This window comes from Orbicella franksi, chromosome 1 (assembly GCF_964199315.1).
Source record: "Orbicella franksi chromosome 1, jaOrbFran1.1, whole genome shotgun sequence".
Classification (NCBI taxonomy): Eukaryota; Metazoa; Cnidaria; class Anthozoa; order Scleractinia; family Merulinidae; genus Orbicella; species Orbicella franksi.
The window spans coordinates 2,853,471-2,869,441 of NC_138145.1; the positions used below are offsets into that span (position 1 = coordinate 2,853,471).

Sequence of the window (15,971 nt, forward strand, 5' to 3'; positions counted from 1 at the left end):
TGGACTGAAATAGGGTACTAGGGACAGGTTTCAAGGTTTGGGCCCTACACCCCCACCAAAAACTTTGGGGAGTGCGCCCCTCCTTCGGGAGGCTTGTGAAACGTTTGAATTAGTTAATCCAATCAATACAGGAACACTTCAATGACTCTTCAGTAAATGATAAACCAAAAAGCAATCGTCACATTGACTGATTTTTACCAGCGGCTTTACACGACATCGAACTAATTCACATTGAAACTCTCTTTATTGCCAAGACTTCGAAGTTTAAATTTGGAAAACAAAATGAATTCACACAAAACGTCAAACTCATTATAACATTTTCAGGGAACTGTTCTGACTGATTGAAGTACAAGGCTCTTGTACTTCAGTAACTTTTTGGAAGCTGGATTACACGGTTGCCGTTAAATGATAAGGATTGCAAAGAATTTTGCTCCACGAGATATTTTTAGCTCAATGATCGCCTTTCTATGTATTTGGCATAGCATGCAGTGCTTAAAGCCAGTCAAAAATTTCATGATCTAATTAACATTTTGCCAAAAGTGACAAAACCCTTATCCTTTCCTTGATATAAAGTTTCAAACGTTTACCGCTCTTTTGTCCTTGAAGTGGAACGTCCTGCGGTCATTTAAATATTACCTTAATTGGCTGTCAAAGCGATTAATAGAGTCCGGATGCAAGCATCATAACATTTAGCAGCTAGGCCTGTCATGAGGGCGTCTCAATTCACTTTCCTTCTGCAGATCACAGCTTCATGGCATCGTTTACTATAAGCGCAATCTTGGGAAACTCGGCTCCAAAACAAGACAACACAACACCTTCTGGTAAACACAGTGTGCCTGATGAGTCACAAGCAGACACTTTGGAGACAGGTTCGTGGCACGCCATCCATTTCTGGCAAAGGAAATGATTGTATTGTTTGTTTGTTGTTTTATCTTAACGCCATCAAAATGGTGTTTTAGAAGTCTTCCAAAGTCATTTTAACATTGTTAATCGAATTTCTGTTTTTTTTCCTGTAAACGTAGAAAAAGTGGAGTTCGTTCATGGAAAAGTAGACAGAAGTGGCTGCTCAACAAGCCGTGATGATATTCACTTCAACAAGACTCGCAGGAGGCGAACCGCTTTCACAAGCACTCAGTTACAGTCTCTGGAAGAAATGTTTCATGATAAGAAATATTTAACAATCACTGAAAGAAACAACTTGGCCAAGAGCCTTCGCCTTTCTGACACTCAAATTAAAACATGGTTTCAGAACCGGCGGACAAAATGGAAAAAACAAACGGCGCCCGACTTTGAAGCGAGCTTGCGGTTGGAGGAAATGAGCGCTGTGTTTAGTCACATCCAGACGGGTGTTCCTTGCTGCGGACGAGAACTAACAACTCATCTTCACCCTGTTTTACAGATACAAAACTATAACATGGTACGGAGCTTGTATCCTTCGTCAAACCTCCAAGTTGTTTACGCAAACTTACAACCATTTTCGGCAACCTGTGGCTTCAGTGGTTGAATTCTATACTTTTGTCACTTCGGTGTCAATATTTGGAAAATCCTAAGGTAATGTCACACTAATGATAGCAGATGATACTGGGACTCGGAGATTGTTTCTTGGCAAACTATTCGTGAATTTGGGCATATTTGTCTAGACAGTTTGGGGCTTATTCAACAGATTCAAGCTGAATCGCGACAACGATTAGCGAACAATAAATACATATTTATTCATGCTACAAAGTAAAGAAAACTACGTATAATGGAAGTCAAACTTAATAAATACAGAAATCGGAATGTTGACTAGACTGCCTGGATAAACCCCGAGTATTAGGTTAATTTGGAATATTTACTTTATGGCAACACATGGATAGAGTTAGGATATATTCCGCCCAGGATAGCGTCACGAATTTTTAATGACAGACAAAAAAACCCCACCCAGGAAGATCAAAGAATGCTCAATTTGTTTATAACAGGATGCACGATTGTTGGAGCCAAATTCGCAAATTCGTGGTTTAATTAATTCTTTTTCCTTGAGTACCATTTTCTTGAATGAGCTTTGTGCCCACAACGTAAGATTAAAATTTAACTGACCATTGCAAAGAACTATTCTCACAATCGAGGATTTAAGCGGAATAGTTAAACTTTACGGATCCATTTCTAAGATTTTTCGCCATATTATTCATCAACAATATATAGATTTTACTGAATATTTACCATATTTAGCGTAAGCCTTACGAACGCAGTCTGAGCATGTTTTGGGACGCTTTGATAATTGGGCCATGAAGCTTAACACTCGGGTAAGAATGTATGTAAACATGTTGACAACATTACAACCTCACTAACTAAAGACTGTATATTTCAAGAACAGTAACATACACTTGTAAAGAATGAATCTCACAAAAATCACCACTGATTTCGTCATGAAACTTCAGTTTTGTTAGTTGTGTCGATCTATGTTTATCTATATCTTCTCGATTTACTACACACTCCGTCTTTATTGCTAGTTATTATACTATATATAGCTGATGAGCGATTGATGTAACCTAACGCAATATTTTACTGAGAAAATCGATTTCATTCACTCTTACTTTTTCATCAACTACGACTCATACATAAATTGTCGTCATTGCAAATAGGAATACTTCCATGAATTAAACCTACCTAATACTTATTTATTGCATAAATAATAATAATAATAATAATAATATGTATTTAGTTTTTTTATCCTGTCAATGTAAATGAAGAAATAAATGAATTCAATGAATGGTTTGTAGTGTGCCTGGCTCGTGGAAGTAACGGCAATGTTGCATGAAGAATCCTGAACTCCAATCTGGATCTCTAGGCGAGGTAGCGTCTCCCCCTTTTTGTCATTGATAGCTTACATCTACAAATAGCGACAAAATACTCTTGATTTGAGTAAAATAATAATAAAAAACAAATTTGGCTGAACTCTTTTCACATTCCTAAGTGGGTCTGGTTGTTTTCTTTGCCGGGATGCTGTCGAATGTTGGTCTTTTGCCCGCCAGCGAGAGAACCAAGAGGTCGAGCCACTTTAAATTGGAAATTAGAAGGTGTAGCAGCATCTGCTTAGACCGTCACGACGAGGATCAAATAGAAATGACAGTTGTCTCTGAGAACAACCGAGAATCATATACACCAGGAGAAAGGGATTGATAATTATTTCTTCTTGGTATATTCACGCAGTGATTACCTTTAACATTCATTCCTTTTACATTCGCAGTGGATTGTCTCCTATAAGATTTCAGTTCTGGCGTCCAATCTCATTTTTAGTGGTTTTATGAATTTTCCCAGTATAATTACAAAATAAATCAATGCAGTGGTGTAAATAAACTTCATTCTTGTCTCCAGTCATGCGCTTTTTTCACATTCATTGTTTCCTATTTTTGTCGTGATGGTTGCTGACCAGTGCAATAGTAGGATGCATTCACACTAGGAAATGTTTCGTGCAGCTTGTGCCGTAATTTTAGCAATACAAAATACCCTAGCATACCTTTCAGATCTAAGCATGGCGCAAAATGAGAGCGTCTCGCAGTAAATTTTGTTACGGCCAAAATGTAATCGATTCATTTTTGATTCAGTCAACCCTGGGAGCAACGCTACGGCAGTTTCTTCAGCATTGTGCCCTCTACATAATCGAGAACCGCGATTAGTCAGTTCCCTGGGAAGTTCTTTCACAACCGTCACCTTTATTGATTGAGCAATTCATTTGGCTAGGCCTCTTCCTGTTATCAAATTTTAGACTAATTCCTTGCTAATTCTTCAAGTAGAAGTTGCTTTAATAGAAATTGTATCAAGGGCATGCTTTGATTTATTGTCAGGGGTAACAAATCGTAAGGGAGCACCCGGAGATCTGGGCCTGAGCATCCACGTCAGCACTTAAAAATTTAAAAGACTAAAAGGACCCCGCCAAACAGGTCTACTGTTGTAGGTCTGTAGACCGGCTGTCTACCTAGGATTGCTTCCTATCTCATACCAAAAACTGTGTAGAAATAACCCAAGTACAATGGTAACCCTGTCTTTCCTTCCGTTTCCCTTGTTCCTTTGTTGTCGCATCTATTCTACTCGCAACGTGTCCTTTGGCATCAGTCGGTGGAAAAACGGAAAATTCCGGAGGTCGTTAATTCAAATCCCACCGAGGTCAAATATGTTTTCTTTACCTCATGTGGTATTATTTTCTTGCCAAGCTAACACTGAGAAAGAATGTTCAAGCTTTGTATATCGATTTACTGGTGGCCAGTTTCTAAACCACTTTTTATCGTCGATTTAGGTGTAAACGATGCGCGATTACTATTACATTTTACAAGGTTTGAGAACACCATTCACTAGTCAAATTGACGCATTTTGAAAGTTACTTTTGAAAATTAAGAAAATGTCTGCCGGTAGACATTATGAATTTAAGCACCAAATCAGCTCAAAGGGGCGCGTCGTAAAGCTAAGGATGAAAATTAAGAATAAGAGATCAAATAATACCTGTTTGGTGCCATTTACTAACATATCAAGTTTTGACTCAAGAAGAAATTGAAGAAGTTGAGCAAACTGCGAAATCTGCACCCGCGTTATTTTTGCTATTTGCCCCCTTTTACTTTCTTTCACTTTTCATTCTCCAATATCAATTATTAGTTGTCTTAAAGTTCGTTTTTTTTTACAGTTTTGCACCAGCAGATTAAGAAACGCTCGGACCTTACCTTGTCCAGTCTTAGTCAATTATCAATGCTAAATCGTATTAAGAACCTTAAAGTTTGTGAAACTTGGCGAGAAATCCGTGACTTTTCAGTCATTCAGTAGTAAAGAACGCGAACTTTGTCACTTAGAGATAACAACCAGATTCCCGTTATATTATGAAAAGTCTTTTAATCTTCTGAAAAAGTTTGAGACCCCACGTATTTAAACAGTTTATTCAATTATTTTTAATCATTCTGTGTTTTCATTTTAGCGAATAAATAAAATTATGTCATTTTGAGTGCCTGTTAAAACCTAAGTCACATGACAGCTAATTTATCTAAATAGAGCAAACATACGCAACTGAATAAAATCAACTGAAATCTTCAGGAACACGATCGATTTGAACGTGTGCCACTCGATGCACACCGTGTACGACAATAGCCATATGTTCTGTCACAAATTTCCATTTTGTTCTGAATTTTTTTTTTTTTTTTTTGGCAATTCGAACATACTTCTATGGATGTCTCACTCATCAGTTCAACAACGATTTCCTTTACAATTAACTGAAATTCTTTGAATATGTAAGTAAGATGTTTACACTTAATAACCTAAAATCGACTTAGAGCAAACCAGCGGCCCTATATCTGACATGCATTCATACAACTCTTAGTTAAACAACAGCACACCAGATTATATTCATATAACCACCAACATCGGCCGTTAAAGTGACACTTAAGGTCTACCGTTGGCATAGCTACGGATATGGGCTGTAAATAATCTTGTCAGGTAAACGACGTAAAAGCCATTTCTAGCCATTTATATCGCGTTTAATGCGACAAAGTGGAGACTTACGACTCTAAAGACCTTTGTCGTCTCTGAGCAGGCCTTCCCTTCCACAGATCTTTCAAACCAGCTCTGTACTTTGCACTTTGAAATATGTAGACAACTGGATTTACACAACAGCTGGTGTAAACAAGAAAATATGACAATTTGTACGGTATGCTTTTGGTTGAGATATTGATTGCTGAGACGATTATGAAAGGAAGAAAGCATACAAAGAGCAGAACTGTAACTGTTATTAAAATTGTTATGATCTTTTGTTTGTCCTTAATATCCTGCTCTGAGCTGCTGCAGTTAGGTGGGAGTATGTTCTCGAAATAAAGAGCTTTCACAATTTGAAAATAGCAGAAAGTCATTATAGAAAGTGAAATACCAACTATTGTTGCTAAAAGTGCCCAATATACCCGAGACGCGTTGCTTTTCCAATCCATGTGACAAGCCTGGACCTCATCCACATAATTTTGTTCAATAAACAACGGCAAAACAAAGGCGATGGCAAATCCCCAAATAAGGCAAATGGCAATGATAACACGCTGCTTTTCTAGTTTCAAATGCAAATGCACGGGTTGAAGAAGAGCGTTGTACCTTTCAGCTGAAATAAGCGTGAGTGTCAAACCTGAAACCAGCAAAGAGATCCCGGCAATATGATGCATGGTTACAAACTTGCAGAGAAAGCTACCAAGGCTTCCACTTGGGTGTTCAAAGAAACGGAGAACCATACCCGGCACCCAAAACACCAGAGAAATAATATCGGAGACAGCCACGTTTGCCAGCAGAAAGTTAGTAGTTGTGTACATGGAACGATGTTTCCTTACCACGATGATGAATAGAGCATTTCCCAAGACCCCAGCCATAACAATAAGAATGTAAAAAGGCAGAAGAACAATGTCCACTGTAGATTTCATATTTCAAGTTTTACCGTGCTGATGATGTCGATTGATGGGACTTTTGTTCTTGTTTGGTTTCCCAACCACAAGTAGAATTATCAGTCAATAAGACTCGCTTCACAATAAAAGCGGGGAACATAAATTCAAGTTCCTTTCAGCACGGTGCTGACGACTAACTCATTCTCTAGAATGATTATGTAAAAACACAAGCTCAATTTGTAGCATCTTTTTCGAGTCATTTACATGACAAAGCACAAACTGATTTTTTGGGAACTTTTTCAATTTCTCCAAACGACTGAAAAGCAAGACAATAAACTGTTATTAAAAGGTGCGAATGCTAATAGCTACGCTCAACATTTCAAGCCATTCCGGTTTTAACTGATGAGTCGATAACTTGACACAATCTGTTGATGCGGCGACGGGCAGATGGCTTGTGTGATTTTCTTTCCATAATCTGGTCATATGAAGAAACCCATAAATTGAATAACTCAATATTAACTCAGGCCGCAGCATTCAAAAAACTCGATCTGCGAACAGTATCAATATATAATAATTTAGCAACCAAATAGAATAACTATTTTTGATGCAGAAGATGCCGAAAAAAAAACTGTAACACAGCAGGGATTTTATTTACTGATTCATTTTCTCCTCACTGCTTGTTTTTTTGTTCTTATTTTGATGAATTACTTATGACATGAAAATTAATTATGGCTGATTCATAAAAGAGCAGTGCAGGTGTAAGATCGTAATATGCAGATAAATTATGAAATAAAATGGAACTCTCATCATCTTAGCTTGAAGGTGTTTGATCTCGTTTCTTTCCCTGCTGTAATCAATTTTGAGCACAGTTAGGTAGCCTGTCGAGGTTTATTGTTGTTTCCTCTGGGATTAACATAATACAATCGCTATGTTTCATTTGACATTAATATTTTAAGAATCTAATGAATAGTAATACCAGTAACTCTTGACAGATCCGGATGACTACAAGACTTGTCTTACTGCCGGGTAAAATACTTATCGTAATCTGACTTAGTACAGGAAGAGCGGGTGCCCTTAAGGAATCGTGCACTTTTCCTAGCCTACTGTGAAGACTCTTGACTGGAACCGACAGCTGAAGACGCAAAGTATTCCAGCATCGTGATATGTCGATCAAAGATTCGGAAAATGCAAAGCTAATAAATAATAAATTTTGATGAGACAGCAAATAATAGCAATCTTTCCCCAACAAAAATGTGAACAGTTCTCCTTATGTCGAGAATGTATTCTCGCGTTAAAGACGGAGACAAGGAAACTGTGATGAGCTGCTGGAAGTACAAATAGCAAAAACACTAGCACCAGTATGACAGTAATGTAAATCAAAGTTCAATTCCGAGTTAAATAAATCCTTCCATGCATTATTCGATGCAACCGAGGCCGAACCCAACATCCGGGTCCTGCTCTTTCCCATATATTTCTAGAATGGCGTCAAACTCGAACAGGAACCAATTAGATGAAGAAGCCGGATCAGTGACAATTTGAAGACTCTTTCTAGAAATCCCGATAGACACGCGGCTTCAAACGCCGGCCATCTTGGTATGTGGCTCCTGTTTAATTGCCGCGTAAAGACACCCCAGTAGTTCTCTGTAAAGCCGGATTTCGGGTCTGTCTAATGCCCATCGTTTCCCAGTGCGGGTCGAACGGCTTTAATTATCTAAATTACTGATCAGCAAAACCACTTACTTAAGAGCAGTAAACGTTTGTAAACAAATGCTCGAGATTAGACATATGACAAACTGCTTACAACAAGATTATAAAAGCGACTCATGCTCACCGACCTTGTATTAAGCAGGTGTCACTGGCTTATGACTGCCCGTACACCAGCGCCGCCGAGAAAAGATTTACATGAGCAGACAACATGGAGATCAGTAGCGTATATGGCAGCCTTGAACGGGGTAGCGCCTGATCCAATAAAACTAAAGATCAGGAAGTTAGGATTACTGTTAGAATGGATTACTTTGTCAGAAAGATAATACTGTTTCTGTCGCAGCTTTATCAAAACTGCACGCGAAAGTAATTTTATTCGTTTTTCACTTTTGTTGGTTTCAGAAGTGCTGGTCAGCACACCTTGTTGGGAACAGAAAACTCCTCTCACTTCCTATCACGGATCTATTCATATAGAACCATATAAAGCCTTTTATATCCGTGCTAATTTATTTTACACGAGTATGTGTTATTGTTATTGTTTTGCATTGTATTAGTCTGTGGATTATATCAAGTCTCGGTTGCCCTTAATTAATGACATTTGATAACAGTGATGCTGATATTTCACATGCTTTCAAGGAAAAATAATAATGAAAAAATTGAAATATAACATCCAGTTGTAAGACAAAAAACCTGCTCGATTTTGCAATGACCACAAAAACGTCAAGCGCGGACTGCGTGTGCAAGTTAATTTGGATATTTAATCATTATAAGGACATCTGTAAATTAACTCTTCGTGGGGGAATTTTCACACTGTAAACTCAAATCATTCATCATCTAAAAGGTTTGAATTCTAATAAAACAGTTTGTGTCAAGTGGATGAACATGCCGTCTGTACAGGTTAAAAACTTCACCATCAAGTTACGTCTTATTTGAGTAGAAAATAAATGATCAAGGTAGTATTTCAAGAATTTTGTACTATTTGTTCTTAGCTTTGTCTGAAACATAGCTAGCTACACTAGGACAGGAAATACGATAATTAGGCAATTGTCGGCTGTAATAAGCTTGACATTTCTTGAACTAATACCAAGTTTCAGGAGACTCCTAATAACTCTAAGTTTGGTCCTCACGCAAGCATTCCAATGTTACCTTTTTAAAACGAAAACGTTTTATCTAATACATATATTTCTGGAAAGGGGCAATGACAAAAGGATTCAAAAGAAAACAGTCGGGAGTCAGGTGATCAAAATAACCGGACACCGCCGTATTTCATAATCTCTTATTTGCCCAGTCAAATATTTGATGATATAATTAGGTATCCGTCAAATTGAACAGTTATACCTCTCTGTTTACAGTTAGCTCTAAACATTTACCGGCTCTTTGTTTCCTTAAGTGGAAACATGCGAAGGTTATCAGACAAACCTTAATTGGCTGTCAAAGAGATTAATGGTGTCCGGATGTTGGTATTACAATATTTAGCAGGTACGAATGGTTGTTGATTTTATTACTCTCCTGGGGAAGTTATTATCATTAACATTCTTCTCCTTCTGAACATCACAAGTCGATGGCTTCGTTTAGCATTGATGCAATATTGGGAAATTCTGAGCCAAAACATGAAGACTCGAGTCCCTTGCTTCAGTACGCGACAAGAGAGGACGAGTCAGGCCGGAAAGGTATGAATCTTCGTTTGCAAAGTCCTTATAATTCATAACGAATCTCAATGAAACAATTAACGTCAAATCTGGGAAATTGCTTCTTTGTTTTAGATAAGAAAGAAATCTGCGCATTGGAGAAAGAAGAGCGAGAGAAGTCAGTGACCGAATGTCTCAGCGAAGACGATGAAACAGGATCCTCGGGTCAAGAAAATCTCTACATCAACAAGATTCGAAGAAGACGGACTGCGTTCACCAGCAGCCAGTTAAAATCTTTGGAGGAAAAGTTTCACGACAAGAAATATTTAACAATTACGGAAAGAAACAGTTTGGCAAAGGGCCTTAATCTCACGGACACTCAAGTGAAAACATGGTTTCAGAATCGGCGAACAAAGTGGAAAAAACAAATGGCGCCGGACTTTGAAGCAAGCTTACGGTGGGAAGAAATGAACACTATGTTTGGTCACTTCCAGACTGGTTTTCCTTGCTGTGCCGGCGAGATTAGCACTCAACTGCATCCATTGCCACACTTTTATAATGTTGTACCCAGTTTTCGTCCTTCATCAAACCTTCAAGTTGTTTATTCGAACATGTCCTTGCATCCGCTCTCGTCGAAGTACGGTTTCAGTGGTTAATATACTACTTATTTACCTGTAATTATTGCTTCAGTGGGTAAAAGTCATAGCTCTGGCAACGACTTATTGATAAAATTATGCTGACGTTTACCTACTAATAAGTAAATAAGTTCGAGTACAATTTGTAGGAAAGAATTTCGTGCTGATTAGTTAGGCGTGCGAGTTTACATGATCAACGCTCTTTCGTACATTCCAGCACTTGAAAGATCTTTAAATTTGCTGAGTAATATGTGAAGTATAAACAAACTGGACTTGCCAAAACTTCAAATTGGATTTAGCAAAAACGTGACGCTCTAACTTGTGAAATAACTTCCCACTCACCAGCAAAAAGGATGCGGAACATCAAGCTGTTGATGGAGTGACCACATTCGTGAGATCAACGCCTTTTGGTGGGTTTGGGCGGAAATCATCAGTTTTAAGCCATATTTCGAATATGAACCATAACTAGACTTAGCTTTGTAGATACACTTGGTATGTTTACCTACAATGAGGACAAAGTGTTACATCACCGAATTTAGCCAGGTACAGATTGTAGAAAACAAGACAGAGCGCTCTAAAGCAATGTGTTGTGCTCCAGTGATTTATTGAATTTCTAAGACGTTCTCAGTTTAAAGTAAAATTGTCTGTGTGTCTTTGTTTCATGATGTTTTTCCTTATCCCTTTTATTAGTCTGTCATATTCTTAATTAATTTTACTATAAATAAAACTGTATCAGCAATAAACATTGCCAGGTCTGTTTGTTGGGAAAAGAGACATTGAAAAGAATAATCACTTTTTTATTTGGCATCAACAAAGAAATTAGAGTCTAGTTCATACGATCCATGTAATAATATACTTTACTAAATAATAAAATTGCCTTTATTCTCAGTTTCTGTTCAAGTTGGTATTCAATTCATCTTAACGGTCACAATCTCATTCAATCTCTTTTACAGTGCTTCAATTAGCACCGTGAATCAAGATAAAGAGCTCGAGTAATAAGTATTGTTTAACACTCGCTGGTGCATTTACACTATAACGGATAATAAAAGTGATTTATTAAGGTAAAGGTAAGGTAAAGTCGGCGTACGAGCCAAGTGGCCCATCAGGCCGGAGCTTATCCCGGTTTCTATTATTTATTAAAACAACGGAGAAACGAAAGGAGAAATGCAGATTGATTTCTGATGTAGCATTAACTTGAGAAACCCTGGTGGGAAAAATTAACTTTGGTAAATGGCTGACAACAAAGGAACCGGAGCCATGGCTTGAACAGAAAGCTTTGGAATGCAGTCTTGAAGAAAAGAAATGAATCGCTAGATTCTTTTTAACTGAATACGCACCATCGGAAACTTTGAAAGCTGTACAGCGATGAAAACCACCAACATGTTAGTTATATTTTGTTAGCCGCTAGATAGAAAAGAAAGATAGATCTATAAAACTATGACACTAGTGAATCTACATTAAGAATCTAAAATCAAGTAACCACAACTGGATGGATATATGATCTTATATCACCAGGCCATTATATATTGCATATCCCTCCTTCAAACACGCTTTAACAATATTTGTACTTATTATATGGAGAAGAGTGTTTTACTGGGAACTAAACCACTCGTAGATTCCATACGCCACTTCATCCGGGACCCGAGTGGCGTATTTTCCGTATGTCACGTTTGTGAGTGTCGTATCGTTCAATGAAGTCACGATTCCCGCCTTTTGCTTTTGTTGAATTGGTTTCTCCATATAATAAAAAGAACATTACACGTTGGCTCGAAGATATGAATTTTACGTTCTCGTGGCAAGAACAATATCTCACGAGTGAGCTTCGCTCACTCGTGAGATATTGTTCTTGCCACGAGAACATAAAATTCATATCTTCTCGCCACCGTGTAATATCCTCTATATAATGTACACCGTTGGGGCTTAATATTTTTCGACAAACTACTGCCTGCTTTGAACAGAGTTTACTTTTGTCGGAGCTGGAATTAATTGCTGAATATTACAGCTTTGCATAAGTGAAACTAAAAACATGGTCCAAAACAAAATAGAGATGAAGTGAAGCACCAGACAAACGGTCTGCCTTCAAAAGTCACTTCAAGAATAGGAAGATGCTCAGTTGCTATATTTTACCTCGCTAGAGGGGAATGAATTACAGGAAGAGTACAAATAAAGCTATTTTACATACGGCCCACAACAAAACGAGCGAAATACTGTGTTCATCAGTTATAGTGATACATCATCACATTTGAATACCTGGGAATCAAACACGACGATGAAGTCTTATCTCATCTCATTGTTATATATAGACGAACTTTGTATCTTTTCTCATCTTTTTGTTATACACATATTTTAAATCGTAGATTTTAAATTACGTAGATTTTGAATTGTATTTATCCTGCTTTCTTTAAGGATTTGATTGCAAAAACTCACGTCTACTGAGTGTGATATTTTGCAATAAGAAATAAAGAATTCATTCATTTATTCATTCAAGTACGCTGGCAAGTATGAGAAGTACCTTGGTAGGGGTCCATTTTCATCAAGTTCCTTTTTCTTTTCATTTGTATAAGTCTCTGGGTCTATAAGAGAATAGAAGACAACAAACTCTTGCAAAACAACTTTCGATTTATGTCAGCAACCAGATGTATAGGTATTGCTGACACTTTTGTAAGCTTGGGTGAAAATATAAGATAACAGCGAAGTCATTAATCGCTAAATTGCGCCTACCATACATGATCCAACTGAACGAATCTTGAGTTCCACAGCATGGCCGTTAGGGAAGGTATGGATCTCGACATTATTTTCGGTAAACAGTTTGTCTCAACTGAAAACATTTTTATTTCCGGAACAAAGACCGAGTTCTGTTATGATGTGGATTGTCAGCCTCGTTGTTTGTGTAACGCCAAACGCTTTCACAGACTGTCCAGACAAGTCAAAAGCTAGCCAGAACCCAAACGTTTTGTTTTATTAAGTGCAAGAGACCTCTGGCTAAGAGTCACTTTAGCTCCAGACAAAACATGTGACGCTATGAGGGCAACCTACAACTTCTGCGCGTTTGGAATAACCCATGTTTAAAGGTGAAAACTAGTATTTCATAAACAGTACACTGCTTTGTACAACCATCCAACTAATGTCGACTTTTCTTTACTGTTGTCAGTTGTTTAATCCCAGTCAAGCAGTTACCGCAATTTGCGAGAGAAAAATTTCCAACTGAAGGATTCTGGTCGTTGAAGTGTAATGACGTCACAGTGTAAACAGCTGTGCTCACGACTGTACGCAACTATCTTTGTTGCCCGCCCAGTAAATGGAGGAAATTAATTAAGAGGATCACTTTATTGCAATTAAATTAACATACCAGGTATATAAGAAGGTTTACGTTTTCGAACAGACAAACAAAACAAATCATCTCTAATGAGGATAAGGGTGACTGTGTTCCAGCTGTGACTACTGCTAAAGATAGAACATAACTACAGTCAGTTGTTATGACAGGTTCAATTTCAAGTGAAAATTGGCAATAGCGGAAATAAGTAGTAAAAAAATGTTGCTAAACAAGTAAAAGACTGTAGTTCGAGAAAACCAGGGTAGTACACTCTGCACTGCCCAACTAGAGCCAGACTGACTTAGAAGCTGTTGTAGATAACTGACAGCTGCAGGGATATTTCAGTTTTGTAAAGGAAAAAGATCGACTTGATTCAGTGATGAAAATTCTGAGAGTTGGAGAGGCGGCTGTCCGCGCAGACCTGCATGCATTTGACTAGAGTTAAAAAGTATAACCTACAAACCGATACAGGATCGTTCTACAATGCAATATACGATGTGGTACCAGCTGAATAATTAAGACAAGAATTCTTTCCTTAAAACTTAAACTGTTTATTATCTGTATCCTTAAGTAATCATGTCATCTTGAGTAATCCTTTAATCAAAGACAGGAATTCAAATGAACAGAATTATTTCAAACCGTGTCAATTGACGATAGATGTGAGAAAATTATTTGTAATAAACAGCAAACGTACAACACGTACTAATCCATTTCCAGCACTACATTTTTTGTGAATCTTTTGTCGCTAAAAATTCTCTTATACAACAGCGCTTTACAAGTAACTTCGTCTACTTCAACATGATTTCTTACCCAATCATACAGCCAAGACAATGATCGAACATGAATTCAGTTCAGTCAGTTATATATCGAATCAGGCAGTAGTATTCACTAGCATTCCTCTTTGTCACTATCAAACTGTATTTTTAGTTTACCTCAGTACATCTGGCTCAACAGTTCAACTTTTTTCCAAGAGAAATACGTTTAGTCACAAGCGATGGAAAAATAATTACGAGATTTTTAGAAATTAGCCATTCTGATCAATACAAACTTTCACCACTTACGCCACGATGGCGGACAGATGACCAGAAAAAAGTGTTCTTTGTTCGTGCCTGTGTTATCAAAAAGTGGCCTAAAAGAATGACAAACATGTATATAATATAAATCTAGAACGTCCAGGCTATAGAGTAACTACAGCAAATCTGAGAGGAATTCTTTGAATATTGAACGAGAAGCTTCCATCTGATTAACAACCGCAGACGGGAAGGTGACGAGAGTTCAAAAAACCATAAAAATTGCAACCTTTTGGTGGTTTTAAGCAAATTTTCAGTAGTTATATTTTTTAAGTCAGCGAAAGTAACTCAATTTTGCTTGCTTTTCTAGCTAATTGTAATATCTGTATTAAATCGGGTGAATTTCTAACTTGAACACACTCGAAGATCACCCTGTAGAGGCTAGGAAACCAGTCAGACTGATTGACTGACAAAAATAAATGCGTTTAATACATATATAGTCATATGATGTATTTATTTTATTTGTTTATTTATTTACTTATTTACTTATTTACTTATTTATTTATTTATTTATTTATTTATTTATTTATTTATCTATTTATCGCTTCAGGCGGAGTTGTTCGAAAGCCGGTTAACACTAATCCACGATTACGTGTTAACCGAATTATTAATTTTTCTTCCATAAAGATGTTTTTCACTTCTTATGTCCTGTGTTGTTTGAGATTATTCAAGCTCAAAAATATAAACAGGAAACCTCACCGAAAAGTACAAAACTGAAATCATAATCCTCGTTCATGATCCTGGGTTAACTTAATCGGGCTTTGGGGTGGATTCATGGCCCTGACTCAGTATATTCCTGAGACTTGAGAATCATCACTGGCTTGGGTCATAAACATTCTTGTCGCATAGTATAGGTAAACACTTCTTTAAGGCAGGGTGTTACTGATACTCGTATGAATAAAAGCAAGCTTTAATGAGAAAAGTTTGTGGTTTCAAGTTAAGGTCACTATACCCGCTGTACGGATTATGGCTATCACGTTCAAGGGAGTTCATGGTTCTATATCATTTATGTCAGATCAAGTTACTTATACCTGTTTTGCTTCATTTACTGCTATCTCCTTGGCTGCACTACATAGAGTGTCTGCAGGTTCCTTTCTAATTTTCTAGATCGCTCCTGGGCTCCACTCACCTAATCACTCCATTGTGATCCTATCTACTGTGGCCTTTGGCCATCCCCTACAATAAGAGTTTTAGACTCCCTCGCCGTTCCTCAGTCGGGTTTCATAACTGGGCTTGCTTGGTCTGTT

At 37.6% G+C, this 15,971-nt stretch overlaps 3 protein-coding genes across 4 annotated transcripts; 2 read left to right on the plus strand and 1 right to left on the minus strand.

Moving 5' to 3' along the window:
• The first annotated feature begins 594 nt into the window (after nt 1-594).
• On the plus strand, nt 595-4,259 carry LOC145485167 (uncharacterized). Its single transcript, XM_081463868.1, has 2 exons — nt 595-869; nt 1,023-4,259. The coding sequence occupies exons 1-2, from the start codon at nt 752-754 to the stop codon at nt 1,502-1,504; spliced, it is 600 nt and encodes a 199-aa protein (XP_081319994.1). The 5' UTR covers nt 595-751; the 3' UTR covers nt 1,505-4,259.
• Nucleotides 4,260-5,146: 887 nt separating this feature from the next.
• On the minus strand, nt 5,147-6,462 carry LOC145485232 (RYamide receptor-like). Its single transcript, XM_081463936.1, has one exon. The coding sequence runs from the start codon at nt 6,411-6,413 to the stop codon at nt 5,517-5,519; it is 897 nt and encodes a 298-aa protein (XP_081320062.1). The 5' UTR covers nt 6,414-6,462; the 3' UTR covers nt 5,147-5,516.
• Nucleotides 6,463-9,387: 2,925 nt separating this feature from the next.
• LOC145485261 (homeobox protein HMX2-like) lies at nt 9,388-11,374 on the plus strand. 2 transcript variants are annotated; one of them, XM_081463964.1, is made up of 3 exons: nt 9,388-9,557; nt 9,637-9,748; nt 9,842-11,374. In XM_081463964.1, the coding sequence occupies exons 2-3, from the start codon at nt 9,640-9,642 to the stop codon at nt 10,360-10,362; spliced, it is 630 nt and encodes a 209-aa protein (XP_081320090.1). In that variant the 5' UTR covers nt 9,388-9,557; nt 9,637-9,639; the 3' UTR covers nt 10,363-11,374. The 2 variants fall into 2 exon arrangements, with proteins under 2 accessions (XP_081320090.1, XP_081320087.1); XM_081463961.1 differs by having other exon boundaries at nt 9,388-9,748; nt 9,842-11,373.
• The last annotated feature ends 4,597 nt before the right edge of the window (nt 11,375-15,971 follow it).